This window comes from Lissotriton helveticus, chromosome 5_1 (genome assembly GCF_964261635.1).
Source record: "Lissotriton helveticus chromosome 5_1, aLisHel1.1, whole genome shotgun sequence".
Taxonomy (NCBI): Eukaryota; Metazoa; Chordata; class Amphibia; order Caudata; family Salamandridae; genus Lissotriton; species Lissotriton helveticus.
The window spans coordinates 1,725,858,030-1,725,878,900 of NC_136065.1; the positions used below are offsets into that span (position 1 = coordinate 1,725,858,030).

Sequence of the window (20,871 nt, forward strand, 5' to 3'; positions counted from 1 at the left end):
CCGCCTTGTCTCCTTTCGGTCCCTCCCATTGGGATTGGATCTTTTACTGGTAGCGATATACGGATTGCTTTAATTAGTGTGTGAGCACTATTTTCTTTACTGGAAGAATGGCGGCACTTGTGTGCTTGTTCTCTTCAAGGGGTGATTTCGCTTTCCTGCAAAGGGTGGTGTGGGGAGGCAGAGAGCATCCAGTATCCCGATTGTCGCTGGGAGATTTAGACTGACCCTGCCCCAGCCTTTAGCCTCTCATGCCAGCTGTGAAATCCCTACAGCAGACTGCCAGTGCGTGCGCCCCTTTCATGCTCCAGATTGTCTGGTGTCTCGTATGGTAGGATGAACTCCTCTCCCGCCAGAGCGTGAGGCTTTGGGACAGATGTAGCGACAGAAGTCTCATTAAATGCAGTGTATGCTTGGAAATGGAGAGGGCTTCATCCCACGGATGATGCGGAGAGGTGGGAGTAATTACTTTCTACTGTTGGGGTGTTTGCTGGTAATTCGCTGGACAGTGGTGAGTGGGGGTCTCACTGCTGTCTCTGGCGCAGGGCCACCGCCCCTCCCCCTGCCCAGTGCAGGCATGGCTGTTCGTGAGGAAGGGCTGCTCGAGAATCTTTGCCGGCAGCCTGTCCTGTAATCGCTGTAAATGTAAGGGGCACCACCCCTCCCTGTGCCCAGTGCAGGCATGGCTGCTCGTGAGGAAGGGCTGCTCGAGAATCTTAGCCGGCAGCCTGTCCTGTAATTGCTGTAAATGTAATAAAGTTGGGATTGGAGCAGTGTCGCGGCCTAACCAAATTTCGCCTAGAGACCGATTTCCTGCTTTTCTCACCTCCCTTACTCTGTCTCAGGCGGAAGAATCCCCGATGCTCTCTCTCCCACTTCTGTTCGCTTCCCCTATTAATATCAACAGGTCTGCTCTCTCCTTAACCATGCTCTCTCCTTACCCTTCTCTGCCCTCCTCTCCTCTCCGTCTTCGGCCACGATAAAGAGCACCTCTACAACATCCTGGTGATCGGGGACCTCGGGTGGGGAAAACAGCATCATTAAGCGCTATGTTCACCAGAACTTCTCCCCGCACTACCGGGCCCCCATTGGGGTCGACGTCACCTTGAAGGTGCTGAACTGGATCCCGGAAACCATGGTGCGACTGAAGCTGTGGGACATTGCTGGTAAGTGCTCTATAATGTGTGCCTTCTTTAAGTGTTTTAGCACAGTTCTCCAATGGGGTTTTACCTGGATCATGGGTCACACACTGGTGACACATTACCTTGATGATTGTTTTATTTGTGAAGGAAACCTGGTTCCACTAACTGCCAGCAGATGCTGGACAGTTTTAGGGAGCTCATGGGTAACCTTGTAGTGCCTTTGGCACCAGAGAAGACAGTGTAATCCAGTAAGGTACTGTTATTTCTGGGCATTGAGATTGACTCAGTGGAATTGAAGGACCACTTACTAATGGAGTAAAAGGAAATGATGCAATTGCTTTTGGATGCAATGGTGGCTAAGCAAAAGATTACAGTCAAGGAACTATGGGCCATATGTATCAAGAAACTATTTTGCGATTCCTAAATAGCGAATTTTAAGGAATCGCTATTTAGGAATTGTAAAATGGTATGTATGAAAAAAATCGCTTTTTTTAAGCGATTCCTTACTCTTCCTTATTTGCGAATTCCAATTTGCGAATTCGCAATTAAGGAATAATTTCCAATGCATTCCTATGGGCCAGGAGGCCCATAGGAATGATTGCAGAATAATTCTCAAATTGCGAATTCGCAATTTGCTAATCGCAATTTGAGAATTATTTCAAGGGTGCAGGGGTGTCTCAAAGACACCCTGCTGCACCCCTGAAATGCACATGTGTGTGCATATGGCGCACATACATGCCCTATGGGCATGTGTGTGCATCACATGCCACTTTCAAAAATGTCAATTTGTGCATTTTTTGAAGAATTCGCAAGTTACCATCAACTACAAGTTGGTGGTAATTTGCGAATTCCTAACCAAAATTCGCTAGCCAAAAATGCTACATACATAGCATTTAAGGAATCGCAAAATTGCAATTCCCTAAATGCTATGGCAAAATAAGGAATCGCACAACTTTGCAATTCCTTATTTTGGGAATGTTTCATACATCCCAAAACATGCAAAAAGGCCGTTTGCGATTCGCAAAGGCCGAAATTCGCAGCGAGTCACAAAAGGCTTGATACATATGGCCCTATAAGTGCTGCTTGGACACAGAGATTTTGCATGCAGGGTGGTGAGAGCCTGAAAGTCATTCTACAGGTGGCTGGGGTTATCATTGTTGGGCCTGCTGTTGCCGCATCACTATGTCAGATTATCTGTAAGGCCAAAGGAGGATTTGAGGAAGTGGTGCTTCTTTTTTTTAAATCATTTAATGGTGGCAATGACAGACTTTTGATTGGGATTCACAAATTTACCTGGATGCTGAAAGAGGGGAAGGTTTTGGATTGTATTGGCAAAGGAAATGGTGCACAGAAGAATGGTTCATTGAATTGATTCATGGAGGGAGAAGGATAGCATTTCTGGAATTCTTTGCCCTTGTAGTCATTGTGCTGCTATTGGGTCACCAGTTGGCACACAAAAAGGTTATATTCTGCATTGATAACATGGCAGTAGTTCAAGTATTTAATCGACAGTCAGCTCAGGACACTCAGGTGCTGAAGATGATGCTGTTTTTTGTTTTGAACTGTTTGACATTATGTTTAGAGCATGACATGTGCCAGGGTGGACAATGGCATTGCAGATGCTTTGTCTCGTTCACAGTGGAAGAGATTCCCTGGGCTGGCACGGAGGCGGATATAGTCAAAACCAGGATACCATGGGAGCTATGGCCAATAGGTGACAAAGGATGCTTAAGCTGGTTGTAGGATCGCTGGCCTTGTCAACCTGGAAGTGATACTGTCAGGCTTGTAGAGAGTTTGTACATAGTGGTGCACAAAGGAGACCGGATGTTTGGTCAAGGACTGAAGATGTGGTACAGTTTATATTGCATTTAATTGAGAAGGGACAGTCCAGAGTAACCATTACAGGAAAATTGCCTGGCATTGCATTCATTGGTAAGCTTTTTTAGGGGAAACTCCCCATCAGTGGAGAATTGGGAACCAAGATATTGAAGGGTTGGACTAGAGAAATGGGGCAACTGGGGTCTATGAGAAGTCCTTTAATGTGGGGTTTATTCAAGGACGTTATAAGGGCCTTACCTGAGGTATGAACTACTGAACCTGAACAAATGTTGTTTGTGGCCCTGCTAACATGGATGTTTTTCGGGGCTCTGAATTGCTGGAGGGTAGTGAAACTCTTGATGTCATCTGGGAGGAGGCTCGCCCGTATGCAGTGCACTTGCAGGTGTGGCTGCAAAAGTCCAAAACAGATCAGAGGGGTCAGGACGGTTCAGCTTGCTGTGTAAGTTCCCAGTTGCCAATTTTTACCCTGTAAACTGGGCCGACTCCCAGCGAGCAAGGTTTTCAGGTGCAGTAGGTCTGGTTTTTCTGCACATTGATGGCAAGTGGGGGACACCTATCAACTATTGTCTGTTTTGCAGAAGGAGCTGACCTGGGTGGGAGTTGATGCAAAAGATTTTGGGACATATTCATTTCGAATAGGCATGGCAATGGAGGTAGTCAAGCGGGACTGGAGCAGAGCGGAAATCATGGGCGTGGGGAGATGGGCATCAAACTGCTTCCAGCACTATGTGCAGGATGGAGAGGAGATTTGCTAACCGACTTTATTTTCTTATTCATGGTTTGTTGTTGGTCAGGTTCTGTCTCTGGCCCAGAGGTTCCTTGTCTGTCTATTTTGACAGTGGGCCACTTGTTTGTGAAATGAGCCAAAAACCAGGTGAAGCAGAGCAGACTCAGGGCTAATTCGGTGTTTCCCCTCCACCGTGTTCAATACAGTTGGCATGGTAGAGGGGGAATACAGTGGAAGTAACAGCTTCACTGTTTGAATAGGTTGTTAGTAGAGAGAGCGATGCCTGGACATTTTATTGCTGCATTTTGGAGGGAACGACTTGGTTGTTGAGAAAGGGGTGTCTCTGATGAGGGCGATAATTGACAATCTCGTAGAGATTTTGAGACAGTGGTCAGGATGCCGTATTATGTGGGCCCATTTTCTACCTTACAGGGAGTGGCATGGGACATTGAAGCTGGTAGCAATAGAGAAGGCAAGGAGGAAGGTGAAAAGAGAGATGAAGGCTTTCTGTAGGCACAAGGGGGTGAGCAGAATTGAGTATACTGACCTGCAGTATGACAAGGTTTAATTTTTTCAGGGTTATGGAGTTCACCTGTCCTATTATGGAATGGAACTTTATTTGTCACAGATTCATTATGCCCTAGCTAAAGGTTTGAATGTAGAGTCAAGGGGGGCTGAAAAAGTCAGTCTTGGACTTTTTCTGTGCAGCGGGAGGCAGTCAAGCTGGCATGGTTTAGCCAAGTTTATTTGCACTTCACACCGGCAATCCAGGCTTAAGGGATCGAGTAGACAAGCTAACACCTGGATAAGGTAGGAACTTTATTGTTCATTAGGAAGTTAAGTTAGTTACAGGTTAATAGTTCTTGTAAAAATGTAGGTAAGGTTAAAAGTCTTAATTGCTGAAGGGCAGCCCAGAAGGAGGTAGAGAATTGCAGGTTTATGTTTTGTGGGGGTGTGAGGGTTCGGGGAGGTGTTGCGGCCCTTTAGGGGTGGGGTTAGTTTAAAATAGGTAGCATATTTTTTACAGTGAGGTTGTAGTTTTGTGAGGCATTAGGCCAAGGGTTTTTAATTTTCACACTATCACAGTGTCTGTGTTCTGTGCTGCTCCCCATATTCTCCAAAGCATCAAGGTTTGCTTCTGTGCTTCTCCACATATTTTCCAAAGCATCAGGATTGGCTTCGTTTGAGGAGTTATCTTTCTGACTTACTTATATCGACCTATCTTTCTGGAACATTGGCACTACATTTTACTGTGGAAACAATGTTACCATGTGCACCATACATAGGAACATGTCAAAACACCAGTTTGACATTAAATGAGTGTTGGGAATTAGGTCGAGTGTCTCCTTTAAATTTTAAAGCAACGTGGCAGGTGGGTTGACCTCAAGACCCAAACTCCTTATAAAATTTGTGAGATTACCAAGGCGGCCGGGAGGGGCCACGTAGGGGACCATCCAACAGGGCGGCCTCCTTAGTGCCACAGGAAGGCACAGAAGTCTGCTGACCAGGCTCCTTGGGCTAGGGCCCAGGGGGTCTGCTGGCCGCGTCAGTCCGGCTGTGGGAGGGGGTGACCAGACTTCGACTCCCCTGGGTGCGGCACCTTCTGCGGGGACAAGTGGAGTGCAACATTTCGAGGTGGGGGGAGCTTCGATGGCAGGGGCAGTGGCTATCACCACTCAGGCGCACCCATCGCTCCTCTAGTTGCTCCTTCCACATCACTCCAACCTGTTGCAGCAGCAAATGCCATTGCAGTGCAGCCCCTGGTAGCGCAATCAGGGCACAAGCCGGTCACTCACGCGCCGATCTTGTCAGGCCACAGCTCCATGTCCTGGGAGGTGCCACTTGCTGTTAAGGAATTCATATGGAGGCGTGAATTTCTAGACATTTTTAACTGCTCCTGCTTGGCCAACATGGCCAGGACGCCCGGAGGGTTGGGGGGAAAGATGAGGATAAGAAAGTCAGGTTCCAGGCATGGCCGGAGAAGTCTATAAACAGCTGGCTCCCAGCCTTCTCCATTTTTCAGTCTGTCATCTTGGAAAAATTATTGGAGCAAGGGCAGGCGCTGGTGCTATATCAAAGACTGATCCACATGGAAGCACAAAAGTGGGGTGGGTAAGGGTGGTTGAACTAAGACCGCAAATTTAAGAAAAAGATGACAGTATGCCTGGAGATGGGGTGGGACAAAAAGAAGGTCCAGTTGTGGATGGACCATATGGGGTCCCGCGAGGTGCAGAGCCCAGTGAAGCAGCCTAAGGTGCAGGGGGGCTCAACCAGGTTCAGAGTACTCCAAGACAAGCACGAGGGGTTTCAAGCAGTCCTTTCGAGGGGCTTGAAGGGGGGCCACAGAGAGGGGTTTAGGAGGGTGTCTCCTGGAACATGCAACCTCTATAACGCAGGGGCATGCTCATGGGGGATCAAGTGTAGATTTCAGCATGCTTGCAGCAAATGCAATGGCCGACATCCCGCGACCTCATGTCAGTCCAAACAGGATAAGAAACCGTCAGCCAACTGTAAACAGGACAATTGAGGCAGCACTGACAAAAGCAGATAGATCAATCCCTCCAGCACATGACACTACATGCAGCGTCTCAACTGTACTTACCATTCCACCCCAGCTTAGCGAACCCCTGGCATTCCCCGGCACAAGGGCTCCACTCACACTCAAAGGGCCGTCACCTATCAACTTGAACAATATCCTCCGCCTCCTCAAACGGTACCCTAAAAATGTAGATAGGGCTTTATTGCTAGGAGGGTTCCTGGGAGGTTTTGTGATCCCTTATGTGGGTCCCCTGTCTTGCAGGGAGGCAGACAACCTCAAGTCAGCCAGGGACTTTCCATCAGTAGTGCATGCAAAAGTCGAGAAGGAACTGGAGCTAGGGAGGGTAGCAGGGCCCTTCAGGGAGCCCCCACTAGACAACTTTGTAGTTTTGCCGCTGGGGTTGGTACCAAAGAAGGAGCCTGGGGCCTACAGACTGATTCATCACCTATCATACCCAGAAGGGGACTCAGTCAATGATGGGCTTCAGGAGGGAAGTTGCTTAGTGTCATACTGTACTCTAGATGTGGCTCTGGACTTAGTCAGGAAGGCGGGCAAGGGGGCCTGGTTAGCGAAGGCAGAAAATGAATTGGCGTTCCGCTTGCTACCAGTGCACCCGAGCAGCCAACACCTGCTGGGTTTCAGGCTAGATAGCTGGTACTTTTTTGACGAATGCATGCTCATGGGGTGCGCAGTCTCCTGTGCTTTCTTTGAGGCATTCAGTTCCTTCTTGCAATGGGCATTACAGGACACCTTTGGGGTGGAAGGGGTTTCCCTACGTGGATGATTTCCTTTTCATTGGACGGGATGGCACGTAGGAATGCAAGTGGGGGTCCCCCTAGCACCGGGGAATACAGAGGGGCCTGCGCAAGTGCTTACGTTCCTAGGGATTAAACTGGACGCTATGTTAGGGGAATCCAGGCTGCCTGCAGATAAAGTTCGGGGCCTGGGATGGCAGATTCGGCTAGCCGTGGGGAAGGACAAGGCCCCGCTGGCTTTCATCCAGAGCCTCCTGAGGAAACTCAACTTTGCGGCCAGGGTCATTCCCGAAGGGAGGGTTTTTGCACCACAGCTTCAGTCAGAAAGAAGCCCCACATGGTAAAACTGAGCAGAGGCATGAGAGAGGATCTGCTAATGTGGGCAGACTTTTCGGACAACTTTAATGGGTTTGTCATATGGCGCGCACCTTGGGCTAACAGCGCAGAGTTGTCGTAACGTAAACATAAAATAATCTTTATTTAGATATTAACAAATATCTTTAAAAGAGAAATACCCGATTCATGTTGTTTACAAGTATTAAAAACAATACAGACAGTCAAATACACAGCAGAAGCATGCATAATCATCTTCCTTGGTCTTTTGATTACAAATATTATTAAAACTGATCCCCTGATCTGTGATTACATAAAACAAACCATGGTCCTAAAAAGTTATGTAGCTGTTCTTGTCTCTAATTACCTAATGGTTTGAGATTATTTGTTTTAAGAACGTTGATTAATTTAAAAAAGGTTAGGGGAAAGCTATAGCTGGTCACTTTTGTTTAAAATTGCGATATGCCTTCTGGATCAAGTTTGCCAGCCTAATGTTTAGGTCTGTGTTGTCTGGGCTCAAAGCCGCAATGATAGCTTGCCTGCAGGACCGAACACCCAGCCGATTCCATTCCCCCCTCAACTTAAACCTACGTTGAAAATCAAATGCTGGACAGATGCAGACCACGTGCAGTAGCGTTTATGCTGCTTCGCCGCACCCTCTACATGTTGTATCTTCCTCCGTACGACGCCAGGCGGGTAGGTTTTGCAAAAATCGCCAATTGCCCATTCTAATTGCTGTGAAACTACGTTTTAGATACAATGAGTAAGGGCTGGAGAGGTAGGAGGCAGGGGTTAGGCGGTTATAAGAATTAATAACTGCCCATGCGTGGCTTCGTTTTGCAAACAGTGCTTTATCACTAGTAAGTGATAGCGTTCTTACACATTTTTTAATTGCAAGCTTGAACGCTGACTTACTAGGGTTAAGGGCCCAGAGACCGTCTGCTGATATTTGTTGAATGTAGTCCTTAAAAAGACGGCCAAATGAGCCTCCTGGATTTTTCGTACTTATTTCTAGCCAGACTAGGGACTCTAGTGTGCCTGGGTTAGATTGTCTTAGTTTGTGGCAAAGGTTAAGAAATACCCCAATACTGGAGGCATCATAGTTCAGTAACCCCATCTCTAGTCTAATCTGTGGGGGGGAAGCAGAGTATGGCAACCGAAGGACCTTTTTATAAATTTTGGTTGTGTGCTGATTTAAAACGGTGTTCAATTTGCCCTTAAATATCCCTATGCCATACGACAGAGTGGGGGCGTTTTTGCTTTCAAGACTTCCAGAAGGGGTGACAGAATGGGACCTGACAGATTTTTCGAGAGCTTAGACAATGACACCGCGAGCGTCGTTGCCTTGACTGCGATCTCGTAGCTCTGTTTTTTAAGGTTGCCCCTAGAGTCTAGATGAACCCCCAGATACTTATACGACTTGCCAGTGACGAGGCCATTGTTATTAAATGACTATCCGCCTCCGACATATCGCTTCTTCCCAAACGGAACTACCTGGGTTTTCTTCATGTTTACTTCTAGTTTGTTCTTAATCGTGTATTGCAGCAGTGTGTGAAGGAGCCTTTGCAACCCCACCCGTGTGAGGCTGAACAGCACCAGGTCATCGGCATATAAGAGATTACTTAATGCCGTACCCCCTAGCTTTGGCGGGTGACTGTTAACGCCATCCAGGGTGCTGGATAGATCGGCCAGGAATAAGTTGAAAAGGAGAGGGGCCAGCACGCATCCCTGCTTAACGCCTCTGGTTGTTGAAATTTTTCGCGAGAGATGCGTGCCGTTCCCTAACTTTACTCGAACCCAGGTGCGTGTGTGCAGTTCGATGATTGCATTCAACAATTTGTCTGGGATTCCCCACTTCCTCAGCTTTTCCCAAAGGACCTCCCTGGGGACCCTATCAAAGGCGGCTTTGAAGTCGACAAAGCAACAAAACACAAAACTAGATGTAGATAGGGCTTTGTCGACAATGGAAGACACCGCTAATAAATTGGTCATGGTCCCCGAGTTGGCAGTGAACCCGGTTTGGTTCATTGGCACCCGGTTATGATCTTTTACCCAATGCCTCAGGTCCTCCAAGATGAGCCCTGCGTAGTGTTTTGCCTCAATGTCCAGGAGGGCTATAAGTCTGTAATTATTGGGGACAGCATGCGAAACGGATTTGTAAATGGGGTGTATTATTGCACCCCGCCATGAGTCTGGGATTGTTGCAGTTCTCAGTGAGTAGTTAAAAAGGTTTGTTAACAGTCCGGACCAAAAGGTTGTGTCCGATTTGAAGAGTTTTTGTGGGATGCCATTAGGCCCTGGAGCTCCGTCTTTTCTGGCCTTTGTCACTGCAATGATGACCCTGTCTTCGGTCACCTGATAAGTCTCGTCAGACAGATGTTTTGGCGCGGTAGGAGTGCACCCTGAGGGGCCGAGACTCGTGCCCGTTTCTCCTTACAGACCATGTCCTGCGGGGTCTGGTTGGACTTGAGACTTGAAGTGATCCGTGAGGTAATTAACCCATTCTGCTTCTACAATGTTTGCAGATCCCAGGCTCGAGGAACTCAAATTTGAGTTGTTGATTAAGGTCCAGAATCTCCTTGAGTTTTTTCTCTTACTCTCCCACACCAGTTTACACCAGAATTGATTTTCGTGGGTCCCCTTATCTTCAGTGATCGCCATCCTAAAGGCCTTTTGGGTTTTGTGATAAGTTTTCAGGATCTCGCTATTCCCAGGGGATTTAACGAGTAGCCGTAGCGCGTTGTTTCTTGCCTTTTTAAGCGATTTTGTTTTTATGGATACTTCAAACTTACAAGACTGAGTTTGGCTGTGCCCCTGCGTTTTAGATGAAAAACTGCTGGTCAGATGGGAGCAGAGCCTCGTCCATGTAACGGTCGGTGAGGCGTCAAAATTGTTGCCGCCTTTTATAAAATCCATACTCACTTGTAGAATTTCGGGGCTGATGTCGTCGCTCCACTTCAGTCGCTTTAGATTTCGGTGTATGTTCCCTTGCAAGTTAGGGGCGCTGGTTTATGAAACTCTGGCTTTGTATTGAGGGAGATGACCTGGGGCCTGTGGTCACTTTCGGTGCGAGGGAGGATGCAAAAAGTGTCTAGGTAATAAAGCAGGTCAGCGTTGCAGATAGTATAGTCTAGATGGGAATGTTTGCTGCCATTTGACCAAGACCAATTTGGCGGAGTATCGCCTGCGGACCTGCCATTCATTACCAGGAAGCCTGCACTATAGAGTCTCGACACACAGAGTTCTCCCAGTTGACTGTACGCTTGGTTAGGTGGTCTGGTTTGGGTTACGGCCTCTATGATGTTGAAAAGAAGGTGCTCATCGGTTTCTGCTGTTTTTCCCTGAAATAGGTAGGTGTTCAAGTCCCCCGTGGCGATGCAGTCAGAGTTTGGATGCTCAACCGCAAAGTTGCTCATAATTTCTATTAGGCGGGCCAGATGGACTTTTTTGGTGCGAGGGTTTGGATTGATGTACACATTTAAAAGGATTAGGGAACGCAGATGTCGCCACCGATCGATTTTGACCCCTAGTACCCAATCTTCTTTAATGGGTAGTTGTTTAATTGTACCTTTTAGGTTGGTGGAGATATAGATTGATAGTCCACCTTTTGCGTGACCATAGGGGCTATCCCTAAGGGCTGGGTTCCAGAATTCGATAAATCCAATAATAGGGTGGCCATCAGTTGCCCAGGTTTCCTGCAGGGCTATTGCTGTGTGCTCGCATAGGAAAGATGAAGTTTCCTGGTTCTCGATTTTTTGGTGACGCCCACTGATGTTCCAGGAGCACATTGAGAATGTAGCATATCCATGACATTCATCTATGATGGGAAATGCTAAGGGCCTTGTTGGTGCGCTCAGAGGTTTGTTTGTCGTGGGCGGGTGCCCTGCCACTGGGATTCATTCTGTGCCTTTGGATGACAAGATGCCTGGAAGCCACCACCAACCCTGACTAGGATCAACCTCGTGGACCTCTGTTTGCAAAGTCTTACAATGAACTGGTGGCCCAGATGCGTTTTTTAAAATCGAATATGGTCTAACTTTTGCAGCCTGTCTAGTGCTGGCGCCTTGCTGCAGCGGCGGCGATTGAGGAAGCAAGGAGGTGGGATAGCCAGGGGTGGAGTATGGGTAGACTCTGATACCCCAATTTCGCAGTGTGCACTTGTGTTCCAGAAAGACTCCCACCCATCTGGCCATCTTAAATGACACCAAGGTTACCTCGGAAGGTTGAGTGCCTCTGGGGGGGAGGAACTCTATGGAATCAATGTCCTCCGAGGTCAGCCCTTCGAGCCCCGGGATGCCTACCACTAGTTTTAATATATTTGATCTATTGAGAATATCTTGGCGGCCCTTTGATTTGTATTCCGGGGCCAGCAGGAGCTGGTAGTGTGGCGTGTCGTTTTTTGTCGCGTGCTCAGACGTGATTATTTCATTGGGCTGCTGCCCTGCATCTATTTCGTGCTTCTGGTCAGTCTGCCGATAGGGGGTCCTCCATGGTTGTTGTACAGAACTAGGCTTCTTCACATGATCGTTGGGAATTGTTTTTTTGTAGGTCATTCGTGATGTGGCGTTATCCACTCCGGCAGGGGTTGGGGCCAGCGGTTGATTGTTTTTTTCTTGTTTTGTCATCGGCCTCATTGGCTTAGCCTCGTTGGTTTCGTTGATTTTCAACCTTAAGGTTTCTGTGGCTGTACTAGGCTCATCTATTACTATCTCCATAGCTGGTTTGCTTGGAGCAGGGGCACTCGTCATGCCCTGTTCGGTGGCGGGCCCAGTCATTTCTTTTTGACGATTCGTCGGGGGTGACGAGGCACCCGACTCACTTGGGGTCCTGTTGTTTGACATTTTCTCAAAGATGGGGAAAAACTGCCGATGTGCAGTGTGGGTGGGGGCCCTGGTTTTATTTCTATTTTTTCTAAGGCGTTTGCGCTCTCTCTTGCTGCGCGGTGGTGGGGGGACTGATACTTCTTCCCGTGTGGACCCATTCAAAGAACCTGGACTATTCTTCGGCCCTGTGGCTAAGTGGGCCGGGTTGATTGGGTTCCCGCACGAAGCCCCGCCTTTTTCGATCTTCGGTTTGACACTTGTTGGTAAGGATTCTGATTGCCCGTTACTCCCCTGCCCTTTGTGTTGGGTTATGCATGGGACCTTTCCATCCGGTAACTCTGTTTCTTCGTTTATGGTGGACCTAGAGTTTGCAGGGTGTTGGAGTGGTGCAGGCTGATTTTGGTGGTGCTGGCTAAGGATTGTGGATGAATTGCCTCCCTTCGTGCATTTGACTTCCTTGCTGATGCTAGATAGAAGTTCTGGAAGTGAAGAGAGAGAATCAATGATTGGGGAGCAACAACAAACTGATTGAACAAGCTTCGAGGATGCTTGCGCCCCTAATATTAAGTTATTTAATTTTTCGAGTTTGTTGTCGATCCCAGACGTGAAAAGTGCTAAGGTGTTTAAAAGGTCAACTTGGACCTCCAGTTTTTCCGAATGGTAATTTAAAGCGGTGACTGTATGTTCGAAAGTCTGAAGAAGTTGTGGCCAGACACTGCTTGCTACATACTCTTCGTAGTGAGGGTTTTTATTAAGCGCTGAGTTTGGGGTTGAATTGGGAGAATTTTTGTTATCCTTGAAAAAGATTGACAAATCTGCTAGAAATTGCTCACTTGGGTCAGACATTTTTAACTGTTTTTGTGGTGATAACATAATAGCTCCAGGTGAGAGTAGTGAAATATGCTTGGAGGGTTGTACGGCTGTCAGCTCCATTGGGCTTGTTATATTTTGCGAGTTGACCGGCGATTGAATATTATTCATGCATTCATTTGTGCTTTGGCCGTGGATTTGCACATAGGTTAGTTGACTAGAAAAGGTCTTTAAGGGAGACATTGGCAGCACCAAATTTTGGTTGGTGTGTGATTGTTGGGGTTCCGATGGCTGTGTAGGGTCGAGGCACGGGCTTAAAGCAGGTTGTGGGCCCGCCAGCTGGGGTACCTAGTGGCCTAATACTTCTATGTCCACCACGGAGGGCATAGACAGCTGACCCAGTAACGACTGGGCTTGACAATTTATGTTAAGGTTATGGTTATGGTTAAGAGTTACATCTCCCCCATAATCCCTGGACTGAGCGCTGGGTGAGGATCCAAAGATATAGACTCCAGGGGGTTGGACCAACTTTTTGCTTTCAAAAGGCCAAGGTTGGGAGGGAGACGAATGCTGGGAGGGTGTGCTTAAGTCAGCTGGCTCGGACCGGGCTCCAGGCCGCCTTCCCTCCGAGGGTTGGGACTGCCTCTGAAGGGATGAGGTGCTGGTTGTTTGGTCTTTTTTTAAATAATTCAACAAGGTCGAGGATTTTAAGACTTTTGGCATATCCGTGGTGCTGTCCTTGTGTCGGTCTGTACCATCGGTCGATGGTGGTTTTGCCGCTTTTGTTGTTACTTGCGGGGTTCTAGGCGTTTTTTGACTGTCCGGGTGGGGCTCCTCTGCCAAAACAGGCTGTTTGGGTCTTCTCCGTTTAGGGACTGCTGCGGCCTTCCTTACTTTCCCTGATCTCATGGTTCCTGGTTGAAAGGAGCGCCTAGTTCCAAGTTTCGAATTCTGGGTTCCGAATGCGGGGCACAGGGCACTGCCAGGGGATAGAGCTTTTGGTTTTTAGGTCGTCCAGTCCCCAGCAGGCTGATTAACAGGGTAGTAGGCGAAGTCGCTTGGCAAGCTGGAGGGTTCAGCAGTGTGAAGTATCTTATCCGCCACCCGCGCCGCTGTGGGTACCAATGCTAGTGCTAGGTATGAAGGCACCCCCCCGCTCAGCAACACCTCCCCCACCCAAAGCACTGACCGCAGTAGCCCCCACACACCGCTCCCCTCACGCCCTATCCGGAGTCAATCAACAATCGCACAATTAAGTGGCACGACCAGGCTGACTCACAGGATGGGCAGAGGGGGCAGCGGTGCTGGCCACCGCTGGTCCGGGCCTGGGTGGTATGCAAGGTAAGAAGGGCAGGGGGAGCAGCCCCCGGGCTGGGGGCGGCAGCCCGACAGCAGGGCTGGCTGGCGAGCAAGGCCCACAGGGAGAGCTCGGCACGCGAGCCAGTGAGAGCCGGACAGAGCGAGGTAGCAACCAAAGCAGGAGGACCAGAGAACAACAAGAGGACCAGAGAACAACAAGAGGACCGCGAGAGAGCAGCACCCAAGCAGCACCCAAGCAGGAGCATTAGCGGCACTTGCAGCACTTCCAGCTTAAGCAGCGCTAGAGGCAATAAGAGGGAGCAGGCAACTTGCGGTAGTGTACTGCTGTGGAGGGGAGGGGGTTAACTGGGGCGGCACGACAGAAGGGAGGCAGGGAGGGAGGCAGCAGGCCTCTCAACCCGCCTCTCAACCCGCGACCCACAGCCCCCACCCCGCACCCCACACCCTCAGCACAGGCTTAGCTTGGCTCGAGCTCGAGCGCACTGCGTGTTGTCGTCGGCTGACTCACCGATCAACGCCTGCTCTACCTCCGTTCCCTCTGTTTCCTGCCTCCGACCCTCAGCGGCCTTGGGTATCGCAACCTCCGCGGGTCCCCCGGCTCTCCGTGCACACCTCCGCCTCTCCGGCTCTCAAGCAGCTCATGCCCGCGCGCCCACCGCTGTCCTGCCTCGCCACGCCTACCTGATGCTGACACGCCTGTGCTTTCGTTAGTGGGGCGCGGCCTGTAACAACCTCCACTCCTAACGTGACGGGAGCGCAGAGTTGACGTTGTTCACCGATGCGTCTGGAAGGGAAGGGTACGGGGTTATCCCGGACAGTGAGTGGTGTGCTGAGAGGTGGCCTAACTCTTGGCATAAGAAAAAGATCACTTCCAAGATCACTGTGTTGGAACTCTTCTCCATAGTAAAAGCTCTCCACCTTTGGCCGGGGGTGCTGGCAGCGAAGAGAGTCCTGTTCTGGTCAGACAACCTAGCGGTTGTACAAGCGATCAACTCACATTCAGCGAGCTGCCCCCTGGTGTTTTGCCTGTTGAGAGAGCTGGTGAGGGCATGCCTGTTAAATAATGTGGAATGCAGGGCTCGCCACATTCAAGGGGTGCAGAATGTGGCTGCTGACACTCTCTCTCGTTTTCAGTGGTGCAGTTTCCGGGAGGAGAAGCCGAGAGCGAGAGAGGAGATGACCCCTTTCCCACCACACTTGTGGGATTTTCTGAAGTGGAACAGCGGATGAGGGGTTTGGGTGAGCTGTCTCTGGCACCAAGGACGGTGAAGCGATACAGGACTTGTGTAGAATAAATGTGTGCGGCTAAGGGAGCGTGGGAGGAGGAGGGGTCTTCTCTCTATCTCAGAGTGCAAAAGTAAATCCTGTGGGCCAAGGATGGTGGGAAATCCCACCCTTGGATCTTGGGCCATTGTCGGCCATCAGTCTTCACGCCAGGTTGAGAGGACAGGATGACCCTACCACATCCTTTGTAATCAGGGCTGCACTTAAGGGCTGGGCAAGGAGTGAACCTCGATCCCCGGACAATAGGTCCCCCATCAGTTACACGATCCTGCAAGGGATGCTGGAGAGCATGCCCAGGGCCACCAGCTTGGGGTATGAGGCAACCCTATTCTCGGCTAGTTTTGCGCTGGTCTTTTTCGGGGCCTTTAGGATTGGGGATCTAGTGGCGCGATCTTAGCAGGACACCTCGGGGGTGACTTTGAATATCAAGGACATGACCATTAGCACGTCATGCCTCAGGATAGCGGTGAGGTAGTCTAAAACTGATCAGGCAGGGGCAGGGAGAGTGGTCCTGTTACAAAGGCTGGGGGATGCTAGGTATTGTCCTAAGCTCTTGGTACAGGCTTATTTGGCCCTCTGCCCTGGGAGTGCGGGGTATTTCCTTGTGCACGAGGACAGGTCTCAGGTTACAAAGTTTCAAGTAGAACACATTATGCAGGCGTGCTTAAAATTGTCAGGACAGACAGGGGTGGGCAAGAGATTCAGTAGCCACTCCTTCAGGATTGGGGCGGCAACCACAGCCTTCCTATCAGGGATGCCGCCAGTGCGAAGTAGAGATGTGGGGCTCTGGGAGTCTCAATGCTATAAATGATATATAAGGCCTTGAACAGAAGGCTGTGGCGAGAGGACTCTTAGGTTCCATGTTCCAACCAGCATTTATGTGTATAAAGGTGTACAGTTTTGGCCGGGTTTGCCAAGTGATGTTGCAGTGATGTGGTTTGTTGTGCAATTGTAGACTTTTTAGTGTGGAAACGTTACAATAAATATGGTTTTCAAACACATCTCTTTATTTATCAGGAACCAAGGTCTGGGTAATGGGCCATTCAAGCATCTTTAGAGTGGCACAGTGGGCTGAGATCAGAGAGCAGCGGCATGGCTCTTTCGCCACCAAGATAACGTGGCTAGGTTACCCGGGTATGCGCTGAATGAGTTGATGAGGTAGCTGCAGCAGAGACTTGGGGGGATCGCTCCACCTCATATTCTGATCATACACCTGGGAGGGAATGACCTGACTGCACTGGGGAGCAGAGTACTGCTCCAAGACATGAGGGACACCATGTGCCAGTTGAGTATTCAGCTGGGGGCATGTGAACTGTGGTGGTCGGAAATTTTACCTCGCCCAGTTTGGCAAGGAGCCCGATCTGTAAACGCCATTGAGATCTCACGTAGGAGAGTGAACAGCGCCATGTGTAAATTCACGGAGCAAAGAGGGTTTGACATTATCAGACATGGTTTACTTCATGCCAACCTAACTCGAGTGAATAACACCCGACCAATGTGCACAGTTGCAAACTCTATTGAGTTTATTTCCAAATTTTTCAAATTTTTAAACATTATCAAATTTCAATTTGTGTTAACATAACATCTCAGTTATACACATAGAACATAACATTGTTTGTTTTTAGGACATAACAGTTCTTTTTAAGCTCAGAACAAAACAGCGTTCATAACGTTACACATCACTTTCACATGAAACAATTAACATTTAAGATGCCCGATGCATTTCGAGCCCTATGAGGCTCTTCCTCCGGGGCCCGGTAAAAACAGGTGTGCTTCTCCTATTCAAATTCTTACTTCATGCCAAGTCTACTGGATGCTGGGAGGCGGATGGGGTTCACCTCTCAAGGGTAGGCATGGACTTATTTTTGCTGGACCTTGGGGAGGCCTTGGAAGCAACAAGAGGTAAATAGGAATATCGGCATTGGTGGGGGGCCCTGGTTGTGACGGTGGCCACCCCCAGAGCTGTGGAGGAGTTACAGGGTGATCCAGAGTCTGCAAGGTACAGAAGGGTACTATACTGCAGCAGCACAACAAGGGTGCTAAGCCAAGGATACCCAGGGATGTCTCAGCATGTCCCCTGGAAGAACTACGCGCCCTGTTAGTCCTACAGGCGGTTGTGGGTCTGAGCAACCGGTGGCTCCCTGGAACGCTCCGCCTACCTTTTGGGGGCATGAGGAAAGGAGTGGACTGGCGGTCCACGGATGAGAGCGGTGGCCCCTCCCAATGATTAGTAATCACTGATTGGCGACGGCCATGGTGCAATTTGGCTCATCAGGCAGGCAGGCGGCATAGGGGCTGGCCTGCCCTGGGATCGCCCGTAAGATAACCCACCATGTTGGCATATTGGTTATGCAAATAAACCTGCAGCAAATTTCTCCACTAAGAAGGTGTTGTGTGGTTTATTTATGTATGTTGCTGTATGAGAACGGAGGAGTGTTGCCGATATTGGCACTATGCAGCTGTTAGCGTGGGAAGGAGGGGGACATTGGGCCACATGCATCAACGTATTTAGGAAGTGCAAACGGTGCGAATCGGTAAATTCGGCCGTTTACACTTCCTAAATATGTGTTTGGGATGCATCAAGCTTTTTTGAGTAATTCGTTATTTTTACCGAATTCCAAAAATGCGATTGCTTTTAAGGAATTGCAAATTTGCAATTCCTTAAAAGCAATGCATCATTTAATAAAAAATTGCGAAAATTCAAATTGGAAGTGCAAATTACCACGAGGTTCAACCTCGTGGTAATTTGCGAAATTGTTTAAAAATGCTTGAAAATGAATTTTTTAAACTGTCCAGTTACAGACACACATGTCCTTAGGACATGTGTGTATGTAACTTGTACTGAAATGTACATTTCAGGGGTGCAGGGGGGGGTCCTTTGGACCCCCCCCTGCACCCATGAAATGTTCAAAGTGCCACTCGCAATTTGAGACTGCCTTCCAATTGACTACATTGATTCCTATGGGCCTCTAGACCCATAGGAATCAATGTAATGCCATTCCTTAATTGCACTTCGCAATTAAGGAATCGCAATTTCCGAAAATTAAGAAATCCTAAAAACTTTTAGGATTTCTTGATGCATAGCATTTTGCATTTCCTAAATAGCGATTCCTTATTTTTCGCTATTTAAGAAATGCAAAATCCTAGATTGATGCATGTGGGCCATTGTGTTTCTCACAGAGCTCTTGTGGTGTTTGGCGAGGCACTGTTTACGACATTGAGTTGTAAAGATTAAAGTTAGAACCTCAGAGAGGTGTTTTCAGCGTCTCAAGGACAGCTTTCGTGTCTAAGTCATGCTCTTAATCACATCAGCTATGGCCCTTTGAGAACCCCCCACCCCCTGTTTTTTCATCCCACATAAAGCCCTGAGTACAGCCATTTAGCAGCGGGTTTTATAAACTGGCGCGTGCCAAGGTCGGCTTATCATGCCGTTTTTAAACTACGGTGTGCCTAGTTACAGAGATTAGTAATTAGTGATCAAAGTACATTACTTCAAACCCCAATAGATGTGAAATACAAGAATAGTGGTTGCAGCTGACAAAGGGCTTTTTGTTTTTTTAACTTATGATGTGTGCTTAGTACATGCCCATTAGCCCTTTAGGAATGTTCAGTCATTGCTTCCCTTAAATTCACCCTTCATTATCCCCCCGTGCATTTGGAGATTTTATTTGAGTAATGAACACTTAAGTCTCATCGAAAAGGGATACCAGATAGTCTCAACAGCATTTTCCAGTCTAGAGCTCGCGTCTCACAACCGTAAAATTGCAGTTTTGTATACTTTGCATTGTACAAAAAGGACTTCAGTGCAAAAATGGATTGGTTTGTCCGAAAACTGGAACACGGTGTCCCTTCCGGGTGATATTCATTCATACAGCACAACGAACATTCAGTTCCTCCTCGTGACACAGCGCCAATCCTCGACTGTATGACGAAGCGTAAAATCGAGCAGCACCCTTCTGAACGCCAGATATCACTAAACCCTACTGAAATTGACTGGCGAAAGTGTAAAGTCTATAATGAAAGTGAAAGTCCACTCACCTGTAGATGCAATGAGCACGCTGGCCCCGCTGCAGGTAAAGCAGTGCAGAAGGGATTTCAACCGAATGTTGTAATTGAGACAAGCCATGCAGCAACCGATCTTAGACAGCGCCAGCCAAGTCCAAACGTAAGCGGGACAATTCTCCATGAAGATGGCTGCGCAGCCTCCAGGGCGCAGGCTGCTGTGCTCCAGCAGAGCCCGGGCTGCCCGGTTGCTGAGTCTGTCCATCTGAGCGTACGTGTACACCTCATCGCCAAATACCAGAAAGGGCTTGTCCGGGATCCGCTGCACGTGCTCCTTGAAGGCGTCCAGAAATGTGTAGTTTGGGTTGCGTTTGACCTTGCTCTGGAACTTTATATAGGAACCAGCGGAGCTCAGGATGAAGGAGACATCTTGCCACCAGTAAGGAAATAAGTGACTGAAGAGCAGAGGCAGGAGGAGCAACCCGGCCGCAGCGGTGTAAAGTGCCAGCATCCTTCTGTCAAGAGTCTCAAGACTAGTGCTAGATCCCAGCCTGGACTCAGTACAGACCAGGGTGCTGCAGGGAAGAGGCAAGGCCTGTTCTACACAAGGTGGGCCTGGCCTCACACTGAAGGGAGGAGCAGCAAGCCCTTCCCTCCTTTTACAATGTAAAAGTTTAAGCTCGGTGGTATAACCTCCATTGCGTCATTCACGAGAGGTCATACGTCCTGTCATGCATTGTGCAAGACTAACTCACGTAGATATGCAAAGGCCTCTGGCCTCCTGGTAATTGCCCTCTATATGCTAGAAGTTTGCCCTGTCTTCAAGTGATGGACAGAGATAGTTTTAAGATAGTGATGCTAGAAGATTTTTGGAAGTGGGGTTGCTACAATTAATGTGACATCACTGAGTTCATAGGGGGTGTGAAATATCCAAGCATTTTTACAAAGGACAAGTACAGGAAATCAGTTACCTCAATTCAGCAGCGGAGTAGCAAGTAGTAACCAGCGGTGCATTTTTGAAGTACACTGTCGAAAATCTATTAGTAAAGTATGGTCTTGCAAGACACTGTCATTTAGAGGCAGTACATTTTCTGGTTAAATGACGACACAAAATTTAGACTGACATACAGGTTTTCTAATGACACTATACAACACACAAACTTTGATGGGTGAAATCTTGTTTCAGCAAATATTTATCATTTGCATATCACCAAGTAAAGTGTCATGATTTGCTTTGATCTTATGAAAATAGTTGTCTTCATCACGTCACAATTTTTAAAAAAGTGCTTCATTTGTGCCT

The 20,871-nt window shown here is 48.5% G+C and overlaps 1 protein-coding gene across 1 annotated transcript in view; it reads right to left on the reverse strand.

Moving 5' to 3' along the window:
- The window catches only part of LOC144755773 (long-chain fatty acid transport protein 2-like), a 599,753-nt gene extending 579,554 nt beyond the window's left edge, over positions 1–20,199 (reverse strand). Inside the window, exon 1 of the mRNA XM_078644997.1 lies at positions 19,608–20,199. Coding sequence (XP_078501123.1) covers positions 19,608–20,082 — 475 coding nt within the window. The 5' untranslated portion in view covers positions 20,083–20,199. The remainder of the gene's footprint in view (positions 1–19,607) is intronic.
- Between the last annotated feature and the right edge of the window lie 672 nt (positions 20,200–20,871).